Below are 23,159 nucleotides of genomic sequence, written 5' to 3'. Positions count from 1 at the left end.
AGGAGTAACTGATTTTCACTGCCTCACCCCGGTATTGTCATTTACATCAGAATACAAAGGGGGGTTGATCCCCACTGTGCCCAGGAATCAATGGCCACCCAAGGCATAAGCATCAGCCCAGTGGATTTACACTGGGGTGAGAGGAGAATCAGGGCTAATGGCCTGGAAACAGGTTTAGCTGCTACAGTGTTTCAACACGATTCTCTCACTCATTTCCTACCTCAGAATGGCCCGACTCTCTCTCTCAGACTCATTTTGCAGTTTGACTGAATACCACTTGCATATTTTCTCAATGAGGGGAGAAAACAGGAATTTGCCACTTGTCTGCCTCTATTCTGTTGCCTGTCAGCATTCAGCAAATATTTCAATCATAGCCCTTTGCATGCTTCTAGCCCCTGTCATTTAACCTTTGACCCTCCCCGAGTCTAATCCACTGGCCTTTCCCTTCCAATCTTTACAGCGGAGAACTGACTACAGAGTGACCTGGGGGGAAGGTGGGGAAGCTGAGGGCAGCCTCCAGTATTTCAATATTTAGAGAGAAAACAAATCTTTGACCACACTCGTAATCATAATTTAATTAGAGTCACAAAGAGGCAGCTGGGATTTCACTTCCACGTTGAAAGATGATTAAGAAAAGTTACCACATTAAACAGGGAAGAAAGGTAGCCTTTATCTTGGCTCTCCTCAGTATGGCCTGCAGCATCTTCAGGCAGGTATCTAATTGTCTCTGGAGACTTCCTCTCCCCCCTCCCTGTCACAACCACCCTCTCGCAATCTCACATGTCATCAAGATTAGTAGCTAACAATTCTGCTGTCAAAAGCACGTGTGATGAAAATAATGCCCAGAGCGCAGTTTGTCAGTCTCAGGAGCTCCTGCTCAACTTGCATAGCGCAAGGCACGTACAGCCCGGAGGTCTCGATTCCCCTGTAATTTGGCTCGCCAAAACCATCCAGAGTAGGTTTCCGGAGGCCACATCCAGCCTCCCATTGTATGAGAAATAGCTGAGCCTTCAGTCATGTGGACATTTTAATTGTTAACATCGGTATTTTGTTTCTCTCTACTGTAGACAGTTTGCTGTCTGTTATCTGTCCTTCATATGTAATTAATTGTGCTGTCTCTTGCCTCATTAGAAATGAGCCCCCTTCCCCCAACCAATCAAGTCACAGTGTGCATTATTTAGGTTAAATCATGTTTAAGTAACTACATAAATAGTAGGTCACTTTTGCCTTTTGTCTAGGCTGAGAGTGTTGCGTGGCTTGTTTCTCAACATGCCAGACCAGGAAAGCCTCTAACACTGGCGTCTCTCAAAGGGAAGCTTTCCCCAGGCACTGTCAATGCAGCCCTGTGGGTTTGCTGTTTTTTTTAAGCAGTTCTCTCTTCTGGTTCAGAGCAGAAGGTTCACACAGTATATGAAAGAAGAAGGTGCCAAACTTTAATAAGACAGGCATAAAAGTTAACGCACCAGAGCAAAATCCTGCTAAGCGGATGTTAATTGTTGAGCAAGAAACAATGATAAGGGAAGGTTTCAGAGTAGCAGCCGTGTTAGTCTGTATCCGCAAAAAGAACAGGAGTACTTGTGGCACCTTAGAGACTAACAAATTTATTAGAGCATAAGCTTTTGTGGACTACAGCCCACTTCTTCGGATGCATATGCTTATGCTCTAATAAATTTGTTAGTCTCTAAGGTGCCACAAGTACTCTTGTTCTTTTTGTGGATACAGACTAACACGGCTGCTACTCTGAAACATGAGAAAGCCTGTTCTCCTGAGATTTCCAGCCCAGCGTTAGCATTTAAAAAGATTTGGATAAGCTTCAGGGGAATCATATAAACTTTTGCATATTTATCTAACCAAGATCAACTATCCTCTTTGGCTTTGGCCATCATCAGTTATGCAACTTGACTAGTCAACCGTTTTAACTAATCAGATCAAACCCAAGGTGCTATATGTTATGTACGAAGGTTCTGAAATGTTTGGGAGGACTTCAGGGAGAAAAATGATGGATATATTTTAAGTATTGTTATATTGAACTAAATTACTGCTCATGAAAGTGTCATATTGACAGCCCCCAAAGATGAAGTTCTCTCTCTCCACAACAATCTCAGCACAGATGATGGAGCAAGATCCTTCCACACCACCTGAAACCAACAAATCTAAGCCCTGACACGGGAAGACCACCCTAAGGAATGACGCTGGTAGTTCTGTCTCCATGCCCATCTTGTCCTTGACCTTTCTACTAATGCTGCTAAAGGGATACCAACTAGGATAGTGGTTTAGGGGGAAATCGAGCTAACCTGAAGTCACTAGCACATATCACCATCAGGCACTGAACAGTAGTTATTTGTTTGTGTCTTTCACTCACTATTGACCTAGGCCAGATTCAAACCCATGACCCATAAGTGAAAGGCACTGTTATAAAGTTACCAAGATAGTTAACTATTCAGTCTTCTTATTACCACTTTCTTGTGTGTAAGAACAGCCATTAGCTTATCTAAATGGAAGTCTTGCCTCCCATCTCCACCCGTTTCATCTTCATGATCAAGTAGATGCATCTTTGGGAATAAATGTTCAATTAACCCCTTACAAAGCTTTCCCACTTACAGGCAGACGACCACGAAATGTCCACAGCTTGGTTAGCCAGACTACATGGACTGCTTCACTGTGACACTATGAAAAGGGAAGGGAGAAAGGCAGGAAGAAAGAAAAACATGCAAGAGTTGGGGGTGGGGAAGACAACAATCAGAGATGTTCAATGGGAATGTCCAAAAATAACACAAACAGGATCTCCCTGCCATCTGCTCCAATCCTCTCTGAATGGCTTTCAAAGCAAAAGCCTAGCCAACCCCTGACAAACAAAGCACTGTGCATCAGTTTTAATGGAATCCCAATACTGTGCCCCCCTTTCCCTTACACACACACCTTCCATACCCCTCCAGTTGCCAAATAAATGACAGTATGCAAAGAATTTGCTTCGGTTTGGAGGCTGAATAAACAGGGAATAATTTTGCAAGTGCTCCCATATGTCTCTGCTTCTCTGCTTACAATGGACACTAATAAGATTTGCCATAGCTAATTCATTCTTTCACACCAATACCCTATTCTCCACCTTTCAAAAAAAATTCAAATTCTTTCTTCTATCCCACATGTAGTTTTTGCTTTACTTCCACACAGTAGAAGCACAAGTGTTTCCACAACAAAGCCCACCCATCACAAAACAGAATTTTCAACTTAGTTTAGACTCCAAACTTAGGTTTAATAATTGGTTTTACTGAAGTTAAAGGGACTGAAAAGCTTACATATTTATTCTTTTGATTTTTTAATTCCAGTAAAAATGACGGGGGGAGGGGAGGGAAGGATGAGGATTTGGTGGTAAAGGGAGAACTGCAAATTCAAACCCAAAAGCGTTGTATTAGTGCAGGTAAACCAGAAAGTGAAATTGACTCAATACAAAGGAAAATGACACCTGGGAGTTTTACATTGTCCCACAAAGCAAACAAATACTAGAAATGGTGAACAAATAAACACAATGTTTAAACTGTGATTGAATATAATTGATGGGGATTTTAGTAATCCAAGCAGATACTAGATACAGTACAATATGCTTGGTCACCTATAAATAGGTAAGTAGGTACAAAGGGGATCGGAACCACAGAAATAGAATTTTTATTTTTGACAAATCTATAGAAAAACATTTAAATCCCACACTTTTTCTTTTTCTTTTTCACTGAGTTATTTTTAAAACACCATAAGCACATTGCAATCAGAGATGATGAAATCCTTTTTGAAATCTGAGGACTAAATGACTTGAACAAACAAACTAATTCCCCCCCCCAGCCCTTTTCTTTCTCCCTTCTCCATCCCCCGCGAGTGCAGTTCTTGCCCCTCCCGCACCCGCACACAAATGGCCTACACATCAGAAAGGGGGATGGGTAAAGAAGGGCCAACAATTATTCCTCTATATGAACAAGAGGAACACGGTGGAGGAGCAATGGGGGTTGCTGGGAGGGGAATAACGACCCCGCTTCGCAGAAAGAGGACAGAGATTGCGAGGAATCTGGCACAGGAGTTAATTTGCAAGACCTCAGAATTGGGAGCAAAGGTCACACATAATCCAAAGGAAAGATATTTGGTCATCCGGAAGGTCAACAGTTCACAGAGTCTGGCAGCAGCTGGACCCTCAAGCCAGCAGCCCCCCATGCCCACTACCGAGCCACCTGTAAAACCAGCCATGAGGCGGCCAGGGCTGCTGGGAAAGATCTGTGACATGCCAAAGGCTAAAGAATGGATTGTTCTCCACAACGCCACCACCCAACATATACATGCTCTGTCCAAATCCTCACTAGTGGTGTTTGTCTAGATCCCCCACTGAGCGCAGCCATAATGAGGAATACCTGAAAATCCCGGTCACTATTGTTCTGCCTCTCACTGTCCCTTTTACAGCACTGGACTTGAAAAAACATCCTCTCCATACCACTCTGCTAATCTTTCACACAACAGTACCCTTCGCCAATGTCATTCTGTCCCCTGCCCTGGAAACCGCACTCCTCCACAAAGCGAAAAACCCACTTGTCTACAGCTGGGGGTGGTGCCACTTAAACGTCCTTATTCCCCGTGACCTCAGGGCAGCCTTGGACTCCGTGCAACTTTCCACCCTCATGGACCTGCCTTTTCAGCAATACGGGTCTGTCTCATCTTACACGGGGGTTCCGTTCCGCGGTTAGCGCGTAAAGCAAAAACCGCGTATAGCCAAAACCCCACTGAGTTCAATGGCGGGCGAAATCGCCCGTACTACAGGTATAGTATTAAAACTGTTGGTTTTCTCTCTCTTTTTTTTGTTTTTTTTTTGTTTTTGCCGACTGCGTAAAGTTGAAATCGCGCATGTTAAATGCGCGTAAGATGCGACAGACCTGTATAGGGAAGGAAGCATGGGCCTGTGGTTAAGACACCCGACAGGGACTCATGGTACGTGGCTTCCGTTTCCAGCTCTGTCACAGAGTCAGATCACCTCATCTCTTTGTGCCTGAGCTCCCGGTGTGTAAAGTGGGGATAACAACACTTCCCTACCTCCCAGGGGTGTTGGAAGGATTCATTCTTTAATGATGCTGAAATAGTACAGTGATTTTGCAATGCGGGGGGAGCCACACAACAGTAAATAGACTATACCAGAACAGGCATCTCTTGCCCCTCTTCTTGTTCTGCCTTTTCCTCCCATCTAACTGCTCTCTTCCTGTCTCTGGGGGCAATCCCTCTTTTGCACCAAGACCCTCCCTGTATGGAGAAAGCAAAAGGAGACGCCTAATGCACATGTCTGTCTTCTCCTTTTCCATTCTCAACTCATCCCTCCCTTTGAATCCCCTATACATAACCTTGGTGTTATTCTTGACCATTAACTTGCATTCCCCTCCCATGTCTCTGAGGCTATGTCTACACTTAAACCGCTCCATCAGCACAGCTCCAGCACTGCAGCTGCCTTGCCAGAACCCTTCAGTGTAGACACTCACTCCGGCCATGGGAGGGATTCTCCCATCGCTGTGGTTAACCCACCTCCCCAAGAGGCAGTTGCTAGGTTGACAGAAGAATTCTTCCCTTGACCGTGTGTTCAGTTTAATGATGTCACTCAGGGGTGTGGATTTTTCATACCTTTGAGTGACATAGCTGAGTTGACCTAATGTTTTAGAGTACGCCTGGCCTTAGTCCCACAGATCTGCCTATCAGCACCTCTGCCATGCAACGCAAGGACCCCTCTGCCTCCAGCAATGTTGTGAATTTCCCAGAGCTCCCGGATCTTCAGACTGGGCACAGTGCAGCTGCCTGCCTTCTCACCTGAACAAAGAAGAACTCCACTCACTCCTTGTCCACTTCAAGATCCATATCAAAACTGCCTTCCTTCCTTTGAAAGCCTTCCATCGATGTATTGCAGGCTACTCCAGGCACCTGTGTCTTTCCAACTCCTTTCTCATGCCCATCCAAACACTAGATTCCTTTTGGCATAAGCTTTGGCACTGTTTCTGCAAGAGCCTTCTCCCTTGCTGCTCCCACCCTCTGAAAGAGCCTTCCTATATCTTTCTGCCTCATCCACTATCTATCTATTTTCATATCCTATTTAACAGCCCATATCTATACAGTGCATCATCCCTTTTCTGACCCATGCCCCCTCGCTCTTTTCATCCTGTAATTCAGCTAATTGTAACTATATTATTTAACTCTGTGATGCAAACTGTACTGTATATAATGGGTGTGAACTGCTATGAGCTATTTGGTCAGAGATGCTCATTGTTCATAGAAGACATAGTGACTAAAATGTGTCGGTACCCAAAATAACACAGCGAGGACTTTCATCAGTCAATAGGGCTTCAGAAGAGTGGAATGGGGGTCGGGGGGAGTATGTGGAGAGGGATTACTTTTCTACTTTTTCTACCCAGGGATTAACACATGGGTTTCAAACAAGAGGACTCCCTTCCCCAGCTGACAGCAGCAGCTGCAGCTTCAGACTCGCTCACACAGTGGCAGGGAATCGAATCAAAGAGAAAAGAAGAAAGAGGACAACCTTTCCTTGGGGAGTAGGAAACACAATACGAGCCCTTCTGAAACCCCTGCAAATACGGGCTTGATTTTAGTTTTTCTTTGGGAACAAAGGGAAATTGGTATTTTTCAAAATTCTTCTGAAAGCCAAAGCAGCAGATGGTTCATTCCATACATGGAGAAAGAAAAGGGGAAAAAAAACACCCTGCCAGGATACAGATCAGTGAGATGTGACGAAGATGGGCACAGTGGAATGGCCTCTGACCTGGGGATTTCACAAAGAGTTATGAAACCATGTGGACAAGATGCACTGTGTTGCCTGGTACATCTAACGTGCAGCTGCTGTTTACCATGATAACATCTTGGGCTTTATTAAAACAGAACAGGAGAAAGGAGAGATAGCTAGGTAGCTAGGTAGCATTTCCCTCTCATCTGTTTAGCAGCTCACAACAATCCTACACCATAATGTTTTAGCAGGGAGAAGTAAAGAAATTCTCCAGCTGAATCGACAGCATCGCAGGGAACGATTTTTTTTTTTTTTTCACTGCCACAATTTGGACATTAATCAGCATCCGCCCCACTTTCATGGGGTTTTCGCTGACACAAAAAGATTCATCTTTTTCTTTTGATTCTGGATGAGTCATTTTGTAAACTGAAACAAGGCGAATCAACAGCTTTTAAGTTGGCTGCAAATAAACATTAGCAAGTGAATTGCTGTAGCGAAACCCAGGTAGTGCAGAGCTTTAGAACCACTAAGGGTGAGTTGTTGGGATTCACACTCCAGCATCCAAACCCCTCAGTCTAAACCTTTGACTTTCCCTACCCCCACTCCCAGCTTTGACATCCTTTCTGAGAGATTGAGGCTCCTCCAATTGTAGTCAATGGCAAAATTCCCATTGATCTCTATTTTACCGTGATCAGGCCCGAAGACTTCGTGCTGCAGCCATCTATGCCTCCCGTGTGACAATAATTACTGGAGTCAGTGAACACTGATCCCCGTCAAGTCCAGTAAGGAAGAGAAATGGATCCATCCAGAGCACATTAATAACATTCCATGAATCAACCAGGGAAGGCACACAGAGCAGCAATACGAGGTGCTCCCCTCCCATAGGGCAGGTGTAGAACATGCTGAGGCCGCTCCCACTGAAGTCAATGGCAAAACTCCCCTTGATTTCAGTGGGGACCCATCATTCCCAGAGAGCTAATAGCCACTCTTGCCAGTCCCAGGAGCGGATCACCTGAACTCAGGTCCCTCGCATCATGCTGTCACCAATTCCCATTGTTCTCCAGATCCACAGATTGGAACCCCTTTTTTTAAAATCAAGCCAGGCATGAGGGAATATAATTACAAGTAGTTAGATGAAATTAAGAGAGGAAGAAAAATGAGGCTGAATAACTGAGGGAGCGGAAGAAGAGGGGGAGTGATGGGGGCAGGTTCTTTCTAATGATTAAATCTATTACTGTAGAATAGTCTCCCAAGGAGAGTGATCGAAGCTCTGTTGAGAGAATTATTTAAAACTGTACTCAACTATATAGATTCTCCCGTATAGATTACCATATAAATCTCCTGCAATGGCAGAACGGGCCAGACAGCGCAATCCAATAGGCGACCTAGGGCACTAACATTTGGGGGGCAGCGACCGAGGCGGCCGGATCTTCAGTCGCCGCCATGGGGGCAGCATTTCGGGGGCGGGACCTTCCACCGGCTAAGGCGGCAAAAAAGCTGGCGGCGCTCCTGGGGCCAGATAAACTCATCAGTTATTTTCAACTAACTTCTTTGACTGTGGTTCTAAGTAAAATGTCTCCCTTCTTTGGCTAGTGCTTGTTGTAGCCTCACAATAATTGTCTCATCTGGGAAAAGCTTCTGGTAATCTATGGTCTGCGACCTATTTGGGTCAAGAGACCCACCACAGGGAAAGTCCTTCCAGCTGAAGGCAGGAGGATTTCTGGATGCGAGGGTAAGAGATGATCACAGGTCACTCAGAGCTTTTCCCCAAGGGAACATCATGACCCTGTTTTGCTTAGCTCTAGTGGGCAGCTTCCAACAAAGAGCATACCAGGAAATAAGGCAGGTCCAACAATACAAGCCCCGCTGAGAAGCCGTCATGCTCTCCCAGCACAAAAGGACTATTTTGTCATATACAGTGATATCAAATTTACTGAGAGAAAAGCCATTTAATAAACTGCCTATCAAGGTAGATTCTACCTTGAAGCACCAAAGAAGCAATTTCCCTCCGTATACTGCCCTGGACAGCTAGCTAATTGCATTACAGGAGTGTTGTCTTTTCCTGAAGCTTCAGGTACCGGCTGATGGTGGGAGGTGGGAACCAACATGGGGTGGACCAATGGTCTGATCTGTGGTGTCATATTCCATGCTCCACTGCTCAGACCTGAACCTCCTGAGAGAAAACAGAGGAGTCAACAAGAGCAGATAGGCCACTTCCTTTGACATTGCCACCCTAGCACCACATTCAATCAGATATCACTGGGTGAGTGAATATTACATGCCAACTCCCTAAAGGACGATACTCATCTTTTCACTGGTGTGGATCAGGAGTGACTCACAGAATCATCTAGTCCACCCCTCACCCCATGCTGAGGCAGGATTAAGTATATTTAGGCTATACTTGACAGGTGTTGTCTAATCCTTCCAGAACAGGGTTTCCACAACCTCCCAAGCTAACCTGTTCCAGTCCTTAACTATCCTTACACTTAGGGAAACTCTCTAATATTTTATCTAAATATACCCTGCTGCAAGCGAAGCCAATTACTTGTTCTCCTACCTTTGGTGGGCATTTATAGATTCCAAGGCCAGAAGGGACTATTGTGATCATCTAGTCTGACCTCCTGTATAACACAGGCCATAGAACTTCCCTGAAATAATTCCTAGAGCAGATCTTTTAGAAAAACAGCCAATTTTGATTTAAAAATTGTTCGTGATGGAGAATCCAACATGAGCTTTGGTCAGTTGTTCCAATGATTAGTTACATTAACAATTTACACCTTATTTCCAATCTAAATTTGTCTAGCTTCAACTTCCAGCCTTTGGATCACATTATACCTTTGTCTTGTAGATTGAAGAGCCCGTTATTAAATATTTGTTGTCCATGTAGATACTTATAGGTTGTAATCAAGTCACCCCTCAACTTCTCTTTGTTAAGCTAAATAGATTGATCTCTTTGAGCCTAGCACCATAATGATTTTCTAATCCTTTAATCATTCTTGTGGCTCTTCTCTGAACCCTCTCCAATGTATCAACATGTACATGATGAACAATTGAGCACCATCCTCTTTATAACAACCTTTTACATATTTGAAGATTTATGTCCCCCTCAGCTGAAATCGGTGGCACTTCAACGATATAAAACTAGGGCAGTGGGAGAATAAAACCCTTAAACATCTCAAGGAACTACCCACAATGACAGAAGAGTCTGAGAACAGGATGAGACTGCGTATTTCTCGTTTGCTATTAATAACAGTCTCAAAGATTTAAGGCCAGATGGGACCATTCTGATCACCTAGTCTGACCGGCAGCATGCAGCAACCTCACCCCGTCATTTCTGAATCAATCCCATCAGTCCTCTTTGAGCTACAGCCTATTTTTTAAGCAACAGATTGATATGCACAGCCAAGGTTTCCAAAAGAAACTAGCGATTTGGGGTGGCAAACGTGCAGCGTCTTGAAAGAAGACTGGTTTTCAGAAAGGTTGTGTACCCACCTCCTAAAAATCAGGGCTCTTTAAGGGGGTCTCAAATTGGGTACCCCAAAATTGAAGCACCCCAAATCACTAGTCACTTCTAAAATGTTGGGTATGGATTTTATTATGCATTTCCTCCCCTCTCCCATCACATTTCTTACCTGTAACTTTCACATATGACCTGGATTTGTCATTATGTCGGGAAATTATAGTCTTGCTATATCGTTCACAATAGCCACAGGCTGCATTCATAAAGGACAAAAGACTCTGGCTGTGGAGGGGCCCGGGAGTCCTGCTGGAGTTGCAGGCCTGTCTAAGCTTCCATAATAAACTTCTGTTTTCAGAGGTCTTGTAACACCCAGCCATAAAAACTTGCTCCAGGCTAAAGCTCACAAGACAAGATCTTAACCGAGAAGTATTTTTAAATCTTTTTTTTCTTTAAACACCATTGGGGTGGGGGGAAGGGTGCAGAAGAATTCAAACTATAAAACAAGCACTGAATGCCTGACTAGGACACCCACAAGAGCAAAGGAATTCAGAGGAAAGGCAAAAACCAGTTTGTTCCTCCTCTCCATTGCACACGCCTGACCTCTTACCTACCAATCTGTGGCAAATACATAAAGGTAGCAGGCCCTGCTCTCAAAGATGGATGATCTTGTGGTTAAGGAATTGGGCTGGGGTGAAGGAGGGCTAGGTTCAACCCCTGGCTCTGTCACAGGCGTCTTGTGTGACCTTGGTCAAGTCATTTAAATTGATCCGTGCCTCAATTTCCCCTTCTGTACAATGAGGGTAACACTATTTCCTTTCTCCCGCTTTTTTTTTTTTCTAGTTAGGCAGTAAGCTTGGCAGGGTAGGGTAGGAGCTGTTTCTTACTCTATGGTTGCACAGGGCCTAGCATAACGGGCCCCAATATTAGTTGGGGCCTTTAGGGTACATGTGACTGCGAGCCTCCCTGCCTGGCTCAACAGAATTGGGCTAGCAGAGCTTGCACTACCACGCTAAATATAGCCGTGTAGACATTATGGCTTGGGCTGGAGCTTGGGCCCTGACGCCTAGGGAAGAGGTGGGCTTCAGAGACTGAGCCGCACCTTCAAAGCGCTGTCCACACAGCTGTCTTTAGCGCGCTAGAGTGAGTCCTACTGGCCCGAGTCTGCCGTGGCTTCCAAAACACTGTGTCGACATACCCTTTTGGCACTGCCCTAATACAAATAATAATGCTTTTCGTTTCTAGGCGGGCCCTGTCAGATTCCCACTCACCCCGGCTGCCTCATATTAACGGAACGTATGCGGAGGGTTTCAATGTCAATATAAACTAGAGATAGCGTTTCCCATACAGAGTCAGACTCCACAGTCTAGGGATCGTGTTAAGGAAGGAAGGAAAACACAGTCAATTCAGCCTGTATTTGAGGGCCACTTATCAAACTGACTCCTTTTAAGCGTCCAAAATGGGAAAAGTCTAAACATTTATTTTTAAATAACTACAGAGCTTTGATTGTTTGTTGGGGGTATTTTCCTTAGATGAAGGTGAAGCTGAGGGAACAATTCCTAAATAGGCATTTATGTGAGGGAAGTAAACAAAAGTCTGCTGGAGCAATCACTCTCTATGGCTTCTTGGTGAAACTCTCGGTTATATCGCACAGGGCATGTTCCGTGCACCAAGAGAGCCCAAGCAGTTTCTTTGGCTATACCATTGAATGTGCACAAGTGTCTGAGTGTGAGGGAGAAGAGGCGGTGTGTGCACTAATGTGCGTGAGAGCCTACGTCTACACTACAAGTGCTACAGTGGTGAAGTGGTGGAAGGGGTTTTTCCGTCGCTTTAGTAAACCCATCCCTTTGAGAGGCGGAAGAATTCTTCCATCAACCTAGCTGTGTCTCTTCCAGGCCTTAGGTCAGCTTAACAACATCTCTCAGGAGGAGGGGGGTGATTTTTCACATCCCTGAGCCCCAGCTAGGGTCAATCTACGTCTGAGGTATAGACCAGGCCTGAGTGAGACTGGGCGTGAGACTGAAGAGGAGGGCAAGTGAGAGTGTGGGAGGGGCTGGAAGTGAGTCTGAACGTGTGTGCAAATATAAGTGAGAGTGAGAGGTAAATGTAAATATGAGCTAGGTAAATGTAAATCTGTGTGTTTGAAGGTGTCCATGCAGGGGGGTGGAGGGTCAGGTGTGCACATGAGAGACAGACACTGGAGGTTTGTCTCAAAGTGTCAGAATTTGAGTGAACGTGTGTAAATTGGAGGGGAGGGGCGGGTTTGAGACCGTGAAAATGTGTGAAGAAGAAAGGGGTGGGAGGAGTGCATGAGCACGTGTGTTCAAATGTGTGCACTAGTGAAAGGAAGAAGACACTGCCCATTTGTAACTGGGTGTGCATGCCCAGTATCTAGCATAGCTGCACTGATCTGGAGGACTCAGAGGAAGTAGAAACAGTGCTTTCAAAGTGCAGCCGGCATATCCTGACATGACTGAGCTTTTACAAGATGGGACGTGGAAAAAGCCCATCTCCTGTCCGCCTCTCCTCACCAAGCTCTTTCCCCATGATTCTGCAGTGAAAAGCGTGACGGCCGAATCAGCTCCAGGAATCAGGTATCTGGTAGCAGCAGGTCTGAGCTCCTCTCCAGTCTGCCCCCAGCTGCCCAGAACTGATTCCAATTACTTCCTGACCAAAGCCAGTTGGCGTCCAATAAACACACAAGCCCGCACGAGGGATATTTTGTTTTGTCATGTTTTCAACAGAGGAGGCTTGTGTTTAAAGGCCCAGGACCCGGAGCTTCAAATCAACGAGGAAATAGAAGGGAAGAGACCAGCTGAAAACATTCAGAGGGAGGCTGCTGGGTAATTTAAATGAAAAACAGCCTCCACATGGATGAGCTGAAGTGGGTGGAGCAAACCCTGGCTCTATAGCTACTAACTTATTCAAATATAGCACAGTCCTTCTCACTCAGCAGTTTGCTTCGGTGAATAGAAACCACCTAAATTGGCAGTCGGTATCATTCTTCCCTCACCCCAGGATCATAGAATATCAGGGTTGGAAGGGACCTCAGGAGGTCATTGAGTCAAACCCCCTGCTGAAAGCAGAACCAATCCCCAACTAAATCATACTGATACTTGTTCCTTTTGCAGCTAACTGACCACATGCAAAAACGCCAAGCAGCCTTTGGCAGCCTACCTGGACGATAATGGATGGATCTCTGCTGGCCTGTGCAAGTCATGAAAGTGTGGGGGGGGAAAGCCCCATTTTTCTCCTGCACAGGAGAGACCCATAACGTGGATTAAGGCAGACACTACTCCCTGCTAACACCAGCACTGGTAAAACTCAAAGGAAGGGCCAGGATGAGTGAATTTTAATCATCACCATTATAAATCATCCTTCCTTTCCCACATGCCCTATTTTATTTCTGTTTGTTTACTGTTATTGTATTTTGCTCAGCTCCATATAAAGAAACAGGACTGGTCGCTTTCACTTTGTTTATAGATAATTTCACTTTTTGTTTTTTTTCACGCACCAACCCAAGGTCTTCTAATTGGTGTTTCCAACACTGTGGGGGACAGAAAAAATACGAATTTAAATTTACAAAAACATTTCAGAACTATTTGAGACTTGATTCTTCATATTTAGGCCCACGCAGGCCTCTTAGGGCAGTGTTGTGCTGGTGTCCCAGTGCAAAGCTGCCGGAAGTCAGTTTATCCAGCCAGGGGAAGATTCCCCTCATGTTAGTTGCTCTTCTGGCACACAGCTGCTGCAGCACACCTCTCCCATCCCCTGGTATAAAGGATAGGTCCTATACCACCACCTTTCCTATGCCCTAGTCCTCCCCCACTGCCAAAATGACACCTGGTGTAGACAGTATAGTTTAGAGCAGCCTCAAGGCTGCTCTGATCTATGCTGGCTTGGTCCCCAGAACAGAACCATCCTCAAGATCAAGGGCCTATAATAGGCTCCTACGTGCCGTGATTCCTTAGCTGTGCCCAGCATCCGTTGGGGGCAGCTGAAAATCTAGCCTTACCATTCTGTGCCGGAAGCATTTCAGACCCACTTTGAACTGATGTAAATGACAATACGAGGCAGTGGAGAATTAGGGCTTTGAGTTCAAATTATTTGACTCTGCCCCTTTAAATTTGCCCTTAATTTGGGGGTTTGGATCAATACCCTTTTCATGCACTCACCCCCACTCCTCCTCCAATCATTTGCTCTTTAAAGGTAGGGAACTGGAGGTGACCATCCATCCATCAAAAAAAAAATTAAAAAGAAGGGGAGAAAACAACAGGAAGGGGGAGAAGGAGAAGTCCTTCATATAACTGCACCTTAAAAAAAAAATCACGACTTTCTTGAAAGACAAGGGCTTATGCCAACTACATCCAAGTTCCAATCCCAAAGGGAGATGATCATACACACAAGGGGATCCCGAAATGATATGCCCTTCTCAAAGAGAAACAAATATGCACTGTGAGCAATTTGAGGATCCTGCATGCAAATCAGAAGGGAAAGGAATACAGCACAGGGGTAATTTGACAGGAGAGAGACAGATACTGTGGAGGCTCATGAGAACCTGCAGGGAAAGGGAAGTGTGCAGGCCACAAGTGCGCGTGCTACTCCAAAGGGAAAAGGATATGAACAAGAGAGACAGGAGCACATAAGAATTCAAGGAGAAAGTGCCTGCGTGGAGGGTATACAACGTGAAAGGAAAGCAATGCGAATGGAAATTCAGGAGAACGGGGCACTTGATAGGAACTTCCTGATAAAGACAGCCACTCTTGATTTAAAATCAAGATGTATATATGAGAGAATCCAGGGAGCAGAGCTTCCTATGAATGCACACAAGAAATTTTTTACTGCCACTGCTCATATCTCACTGATAAATTGAGTCACCCTTCCTAAGCATAAAAAAAGAAGTTTTCACGCCCCGAGGCAGTGAATTATGCATATGAGGGGAACTCAAATGGAAGTTTGGCACACTAAGTAACACAACAACAACAAAAATCAAGTGTTTACAGCAATAGGAAAATACAGAGGGCAGCGAACGAAGAAAGAAAAAAACCCCGCAGAACTACTTCTCATCTGGGGCTTATTAAACCCTGCGAGACAGGCCTGGAATGTTGATGGATTGCTTCTTAGCATGTGGTGCCATGCTTTTAGTGCCCATCAAAGCTGACAGTTTGTTTGCCCACTTCCAAAGGGAAATGCGCTAGGACTGACTAAAAGATGCAGACTTGCAATGGCCTCGCTGCAGGAAGTGACAGCATGTGCAGCAAATTCGGCACTTGCAAGGTAGTGGAGTTATGGCTTATGTTGTGTTTTCTTAATCAGAATCTACCTTAGAGTCACAAGTGGGCTGAGACCCATCTCCCTTTCAACCGGTCTGTGACAGTCACAGGGCGGCTAGTCCTTTTAAAGGGAGATCGTCCTCAGCCACCTGTGACAGTTAGGAAGTCCTCTGCAGATACAGAACAGTGGGTGTTGTAAACACCAATGGCTCAGCCCACTCCAACCCAATGCGGAGATCAGCTGAAATACTACTAAGTATTTACAGAGCAATTTTACAAATTGGTGTACGAATACTAACCAAAATGGAATCCGTCTTTATAGGAGCCCGGCAAAACGGGTAAGCAACTACCATCAGCCTCCGTTTACAGAGGGAGGGAAAACTTGGCAGAGCTAGGACCGACAGGAAGAAATTCCTGGATTACAGCCTAAGTCTCAAACCATTAGGCCAAGGATTTGCAAATTCTTTTTCATAATGGGAACCACACCCAATAAAATCCTCTCCTGGATTCCCTCCACTCTCATTCATGATCACATAACATCCCCGGGGCAACTGCAGTGATTGTTCACAAGGAAAAGCAACAGGAGGAAAGTAGTTAGTGGATGTCTAGCTTCTTTAAATGTAATCTAGCTGCTGGAAACAAAGACTGGAGCACACCTCTCCCTCCCCTGGTGAACAGACAGATCTCCACAGACCCCATTCCACCAAGCACCAGTGGTCCATGGACCACAGTCTGAGAACTGATGCATTAGCCCATACTGCCTTATAAACAGAAGAACACTATACGACTAAGAAATCAGCATAACTCCCTCCCTAAGTGGCCACTGAATAAACACTATCGCCCCAGTTCGCAGCCCTTTTGCATTACTGGCATCACCACTCCTTTGTGTACCCACATGCTGTTACTTAAATTGCTTCCATGTTTTCATTACTTGCCCTCTGTGCTATGTGTATTGAAACTCCTGCAAGCATGCTGAAGAGGTATTTGTAAGCACTGGGGACTAACTGTAGCTGTGATTTAAATTATTATGCAACAAACCTAAGTGATTTTTCAAGTCCTAATAGAGTTAGCTCCTCCTTGAGGGTGGGGGGGCGGGGGGGGAAATACATTCGAGCACTAGTCCTCTAGGTGTAAAACAGCCATTTACACCACTGTCGTTCACATTAAGGGTAATCAATAACCTTAGAAGGGTTTGATTTTTATCGGTAGATATAGATACACGTCAATTACACCACACACGTACAAACCAACAAAAAAAATAATAATCGATAATAATCGACATTCTCAGATAGGCAAAGTAAGAAAAATGCTGCTTGAGAACTAGTAGAGTGCTGCCTTAAACTGTATAGAACGTGTTGTAATGCCGGCGTTAAATAATTTCCCACAACTGTGAACATTTCAGTAGATCAAAACGGGGGAAAGATGCTGAAAAATAAACATTGATATTATCTGTCAAAATTATAAAAATAATAAAAATTGAATTCCACCAAGCCTAGCTATGTACAGCCCTTGATCCAAGAACATGCCTCACCGGGAGTTCAAAGTAGTGGGTAGCCCTGAATACGGAACTGGGTGATAAACTGGAATAGTGTCACTGCTCTCAATCCCAAGGAAAAAAATATAGTGGGCCAACATCTCCACTGAGACCAATGGAGTTATGCCTGCAGAAAATTTGGCCCACAGGCTTCACTGTATTGTTCCTGATTGCTACTGTTCTCCCCAGTTGGTGATCTGTTGAGTTTGCTTTTGCTAAAGCAACAAGAGATGAAGCCAGTATAACTGTAGGAATAAATACCACAAAAAGCACCACAGATCCCTGGCTGGTTTAAATAGTACAGTCTCTTTCTCACACATAAACAAAGCTGGCAGTACTTCTGTAAGCCAATGCAAAAACTCCCTATATGAGATGCATACTCCTCTACATGGGAAAAACCCACAGAAGGGCAAGAAAGCCTCAGCTCCGGTTCAAGTCAAGTTTCAACTTGCAGTTTCCTCCTAACCTCAAATTAACTGTATTTTCACAAAAAAATTCTGTGTAACCCTCATGACGCGCACATCAGCCGTTCAGCAACCGCATGATTTTACCGTTGCACCCTTTGACCTCCCTTCTCCTTACCTGACCCCGGCAAGGTCTGGCATCGTCTCCTGTTACAACTTGCCTTCATTTAGGGCCTGATTCTGCAAGCTGGATGGTGAGCAGCACTTACTCACGTGAGTAATCCTATTGGCTTCATGGTTTCAAGATCAAGCCCTGCAGACTGCTAGCTCTTCTGGGGCAAGGGCATTTGGCTGTGAAAATCATCAAAGCTACCACATTGTCCTCTTTTAAATCCCTCTCCACGCTTCTTCGTGGAAACTCCAACTGGACAACGGGTAGGCAGCTGGTGCACTGTGAGCCCCATTTGTTATGCTAATTGTAATCACCTCACCCTTATCTTGTGCTCCCTATCTGTGGATTGTATCCACCTGTTGTCTCTTGCCATATATTTAGATTACCCTGCCCCAAAGAGCTTACAGTCTTTTTGTTATATGGGTGTTCGGTGCCTAGCACAAAGGGGCTCCGATCCCCGATGGAAGCATCTATGTGCTACAGAAATGCTTGGTGTCACGGACTTAAAAGTCACATACTCTGCCCACACCCCAGCAAAAAGCTGCTGAGATCCATATCTTTGAATCTCCTGACCTTTGCATGAGTCAAATCTCATCCTTAAAGTTGCAGTCCTGTAGGCGTTTTGCATGTCACTTCCACAACTATTGTTTGTTGAAAAAAAAAAAAAACAACAACAACCACTTTAGTTGGATGGCCATGCAGGCAGCTAATCACACTATGATGATAGTATCTTTAATTTGGCCCTGATTTCCAATAAAAACCCTGGAAGTTCTTCTTGATCCATATACGTCACTATAGTCAGTGTGGGTTCTTATCAGTATGGTTCCACAATCATGTGCGTTTGTTTGGACACACAACCATTAACAGCCAGATTGTGATACCGTTATTAATGTTGGTTTCTATTTCACACAACAAACACTCCCATTGAAATCAACAGGACTTCTTGTGGAGTAGGTTGTTACTCAGTGCGAGAAAGAATATTAGTATCTGAGCCTAAGCATTTATTTACTTTACTTTAGTGGCTATCCAGATGTCTGGAAATCCGCATCATAGTGGATAAATGGTCCAAAGAAATCACTTCACTGAGTTAAAAGTAACGTATTTCACCCACATGCAGTATGTTATTCACTGGGATCCAGAGAAAAATTCTCCTTGCTTTCAGTCCTCATGAGTTCACACTCCTTAAGATTCACTTTGGCTAAACAGCACAGGATCATGCATGTCCACCCAATGTAAAGAATACGAAATCTCAGCCCAAAGGGTATTTCAAGACTATGATAAGCGCCTGGAAGAAAATGGGGCTAATAATGGAGGTATCTTCTCAACCATAACTGTAATGTTGATTACAGCCTGCACAATGCTGTAATCAAGCGTAATGGAGCCATTAGCCCCGTATATAGGTACGAGCGCGTTTGTTCTCTGCGCACATACCTGTATTTGACAATGCAATCAGAAGCTTACAAAACAAAGGGATTGAGCAGTTGTGCTCAGACACGTAGCGGTTAGAAATGGGGGGCATCGTTTATCAGTCATTTAATTAATAATCTTAATTCTCAACTACATACAAAACAGAAAAGGCCTTTGAAGGATCGGGATTTTGACCTCCTCAGCACTGGCTATTATAAAGGATAATTCAAGATCATCTTCATATTGTACATGGGACTGCTGGACTGTCCCTGGTTTGTATCAGCTCCGTGTTAACCAAGCAGAGCTTGGCAAATTGGGTGAAGGTTATTTCTTGTGCACACACACATACACACACACACATCGGAAACCTTTTGTTCTCAGCTGATTAGTCTAGCCTCTCCGTGACCTTCAGAAGCGCAACTGGTTCTGGGCTGCATGAACTCAGGCAACTGACCAAAGCACAGAGGTGCAGGTTACCCAGGTTAGTCCCACTCCCAGGAGTTCCCAGCAAAGCAGATGGTCCCCCCATACAGCGAGCAGGAACAGGAAAACCCATTGTGTTCCAAATCTGTTTTGGTAACAGGGCTGGTTCTTATTATTTCTGCAAAAGCAGAGTCCAATACCCAGGGCCAAATCCTGCCCTCAGAGGCATGCAGCTGGCTCCCAACACCTTCCCAAGAGGGCTGGGGGCATGGCCTAGTGGGAGTTGCATGCATGCACCCGTGGGCAGAATTTGGTCCTCATTGTTCAGAATGTCTGATCAGATTATCTCACTCAGTCCATGCAGCACAGTCTTGTGTAAAAACAGGCAAAGGGGGCCAGGGAGAGGTGGGAAACAGCTCAGTTCATCAGCTGTGAACAGCTAATAAAGAGGAAAAATAAATAAGAGGCCACTTGAAAGCACTGGTGTCCTTACCTTCTTTTTGGAGTGCCCTCTGTCCTCCTCTTTAGCTGCTTTGCTATTTTTCCCACCTCGGGAGAGTTTCTGCTCGCCAGACTGCTTGATGGTGATTTTGATCTCAGGTGGGCAGATATAGTTCTCCAGGTTTTTAGGGGGCTTCTTGGCTCTCTTAGTGGTCTGGATTTTCAGTTTCAGGCTCCCCTCTGTAAAGTTAGCCTCCTTGATTGAAAACTCCTGCTCCTCCAGGCCATCTCCTGCCACCCATTTCTCGCTGTCTGCATTGGAAGTGGAATCCACATCTCTCCCAGAACCCAATTCATCCTCTTCTTCTGGCTCCAGTCGTTCTCCGCTCACTGGGATCCCTTTCCCGGAGCCTGAAGCAGGCAACATGGTCTCCCCCGTGCAGCTAGAAGCAGGTGGAGGCTTCGCAGAGGAAACCGTGGCCGGCAGGAAATCCGCCTCACCTCCCCTTTGCCGGGAGCTGCCTAGGGTCTCCCTTGCCTCCATGGCAATCTCACAATGCACTGGAGTTTTATAAGAGGGAAAGGGGGAAGGGGAAGGTGATGAGGAGAAAAGGGGGGAGAGGGGGGAACCCCAGGAACTGAATGGTAACCGTCTGTAAAATTTAAAGTCCCAATAGTCCGGACACTGGAAGGAGCTCAGAAGTGATCAAAGCCGCAACTGTTGAAAGAAGAGAGAAGAAAAAGGAAGTCAGCACTCACGCATGTGTCAAAGTGCAACTGTAGGACTGACTGAAACAGAGCACAACTGGGCTTCCCCAAGATGGGTCCAATCCAGCACAGCACTGCGCACCTGCTGCAAGGTCCTGAGCGCCTTCAGTGAAGCACAAGGGATTTGACAGCACTCAGAACCAGCCAGAACTTGGGCCGAAAATACTAGGGGACAGCCAACCAACAATGACAATGACAATGTGCACCCCCATAAGATCAAGTGAATAATGAAACATACACACACACAGATAAACATACGTACATCTACACACTACTTAAGCTGCTTAGATCTGGGATTCATTTGCACCAGATCAAGCTGGAAATGCATCGAGGGTGAAGTTCCACTACTGCTTAGGGCCCTGGAGGAAACCTGGAGGCCAACATTTTCAAAAGTGACTTGTCACTTCACATACCTCCGTTTTTGGATGCCCAACCTGAGAGAGCTGATTTTCAGAAAGCCCCCAACCTTTGAAAATCAGGCCCCCTTTAAGGTGCCACAAGTTGGAAACCCCAAAAATGGAAGCACCCATTATCTAATCCCTTTTGAACATCTTGACCGGATGGACAGGAGAAGCTATAGAGTTTCGATTAAGATAAAGCAAAAAAATAGGCACGTTTCACGCAGAGTTATGTAAAAACCAAGACAAACACCAAACATCCAGTGAACAATATTCTAGGGAACCACCTACATGCAAAATCTTAAAGCAAATAAGGATTTCCCAACCCACCCTTTGTAGCAACAAACTGTAAAGGCAACCCTGGGAAATAGCAGTTTGGCCAGTCATCAGTACATATCCCCTTGTATATTTCACTGTAACACCACGTCGTTCTAGAACAGAGCTCGGCAGGAGAAATCAGATAAGCTCTCCTGTAGGGACTGCAGTTTGCATGGCTCTCTACTTTCCACTTTTTAAAGTTCTTCAGATGACCTTAAAGACCAGGGGAGACGATCCTGCGCATGCACCCTTTACTTAGATTTCCACTGGAATACCGCCAGAGGTCACTGATCTAACCTTGGCCTGTGATGGTAGTGGTGAAAAGTCCTTACCGTCCTACAGCTAAATGATGTGGTGACTTGAGTACAGTTCCTAGTAGACCGATATCCACATGAAAGCACCATCAATAACACTAGCTGGCTTCCTTTTTGGCAGAGGAACTAAGAGCTGTGTAACTCAGAGACGGAGCTATCAGCTGGCTCTAGAAGTGGTTTCTCTGGCTCATGATAGAGGTACACTGGCAGAGCCTATGGAGACATTTGTGCTCAAGTTACATCTCTTCTGTGGATAAAGATGTGACCATCATGTCCGGAGCAATTGAGCCCACCCTTCCCATAAGCACTAAGTTGAAAGGTATCCCACCTATGCAAAGGGAATAACAACCCCTCACTCAAAGCGTTTTTTGAAGGATTAATTACCGTATATACTCATTCATAAGCCGAATATTTTTGGTAAAAATGTGACACATCAAAGAGCAGGGGTCGGCCTATAAACGGGTCTACACCAACATTCAATGATTTGAAACTCTATGGAATCATTGAATTGAATATCTAATACATTGTCATTTTGTTTACCTGGAGCGTCTGCAGGCATGGAGCCCCTCAGCTCCCTGTGACCGTGGTTCGCCGTTCCCAGCCAATGGGAGCTGCGGGAAGTGCCACTTCCCACAGCTCCCATTGGCTGGGAACAGCAAACCATGACCACAGGGAGCTGAGGGGCTCCATGCCTGCAGACGCTCCAAGTAAACAAAATTTCTCGACCCGCCAGGGGCTTACCCTGATGGGCCAGGAACCAAAGTTTGCCAACCCCTGAAACATAGGGTTGGCTTATGAAATGGTCATACAGTTTTTGCTATTTTTACCTAACCAGCTTGGGGGGTCGGCTTATAAATGAACGGGCTAATGAACGAGTATATACAGTTAATGCCTGTACGTTGCTTTGAACATGGGGAGGTTTCGCTTAACACTAGCTAATATAATTATTAGTTTAAATAGGGGACATATCACACCTGCCTGACTGTTTTGATTATGCAGGTGTAACCCACTCTTGGAGTTTGCCAGCTCCTAGAATGCTGGACTGAGCCACTAAGGGGGTCCTACCCTCTGGACCATGACAAGAATGGCTACCGGAGTGCTCTGACACCATTTCCCAACATGCTTGGAGACGGGGCAGGGAGAGAGGAATTAGAAACTCCTGCTGAGGCCAATAGACTTCTGCATGGGGGGAATATGGACAAGCTCTTTGCTGGGTAAAGATGAGCCCGGATTGCTCAGCCCTCAATGGGAGCTGAGAGAGAAGCCAAACAGCCCAGGGAGCCTCTGGTTAACTCCCCCTCCCCAGTGCCATAAAGGGGTCTTTGAACTGCAGCAGGAAAGTCGCACGGACCAGGCAGTGACAACTCCGCAGAGACGACCGTCCAGACTGGCAGAGATCCAAGCCAGCACTGGCTACCAAGAGCCAGGTGAGACCCCCACAGGACTGAAGACCAGGGAGCCAGGAGAGGACTCTATCCCACCCAGGCGAAGACACTGTTCGA

At 45.4% G+C, this 23,159-nt stretch overlaps 1 protein-coding gene across 4 annotated transcripts in view; it reads right to left on the bottom strand.

The window, feature by feature from the left end:
- Positions 1-23,159, bottom strand: part of SETBP1 (SET binding protein 1) — a 325,800-nt gene that overhangs the window by 286,696 nt on the left and 15,945 nt on the right. For all 4 annotated transcript variants that reach the window (XM_042850713.2, XM_024103393.3, XM_042850714.2 and 1 more), the window contains exon 2: positions 19,912-20,577. In XM_042850713.2, the coding sequence (XP_042706647.2) occupies positions 19,912-20,403 (492 nt within the window). In that variant the 5' untranslated portion in view covers positions 20,404-20,577. The remainder of the gene's footprint in view (positions 1-19,911; positions 20,578-23,159) is intronic.

The sequence above is a fragment of the Chrysemys picta genome, chromosome 6 (genome assembly GCF_011386835.1).
Source record: "Chrysemys picta bellii isolate R12L10 chromosome 6, ASM1138683v2, whole genome shotgun sequence".
Lineage (NCBI taxonomy): Eukaryota > Metazoa > Chordata > Testudines > Emydidae > Chrysemys > Chrysemys picta.
The sequence above is the reverse complement of the archived record's forward strand: the minus strand, read 5'-3'. Positions and strand labels throughout refer to the sequence as shown.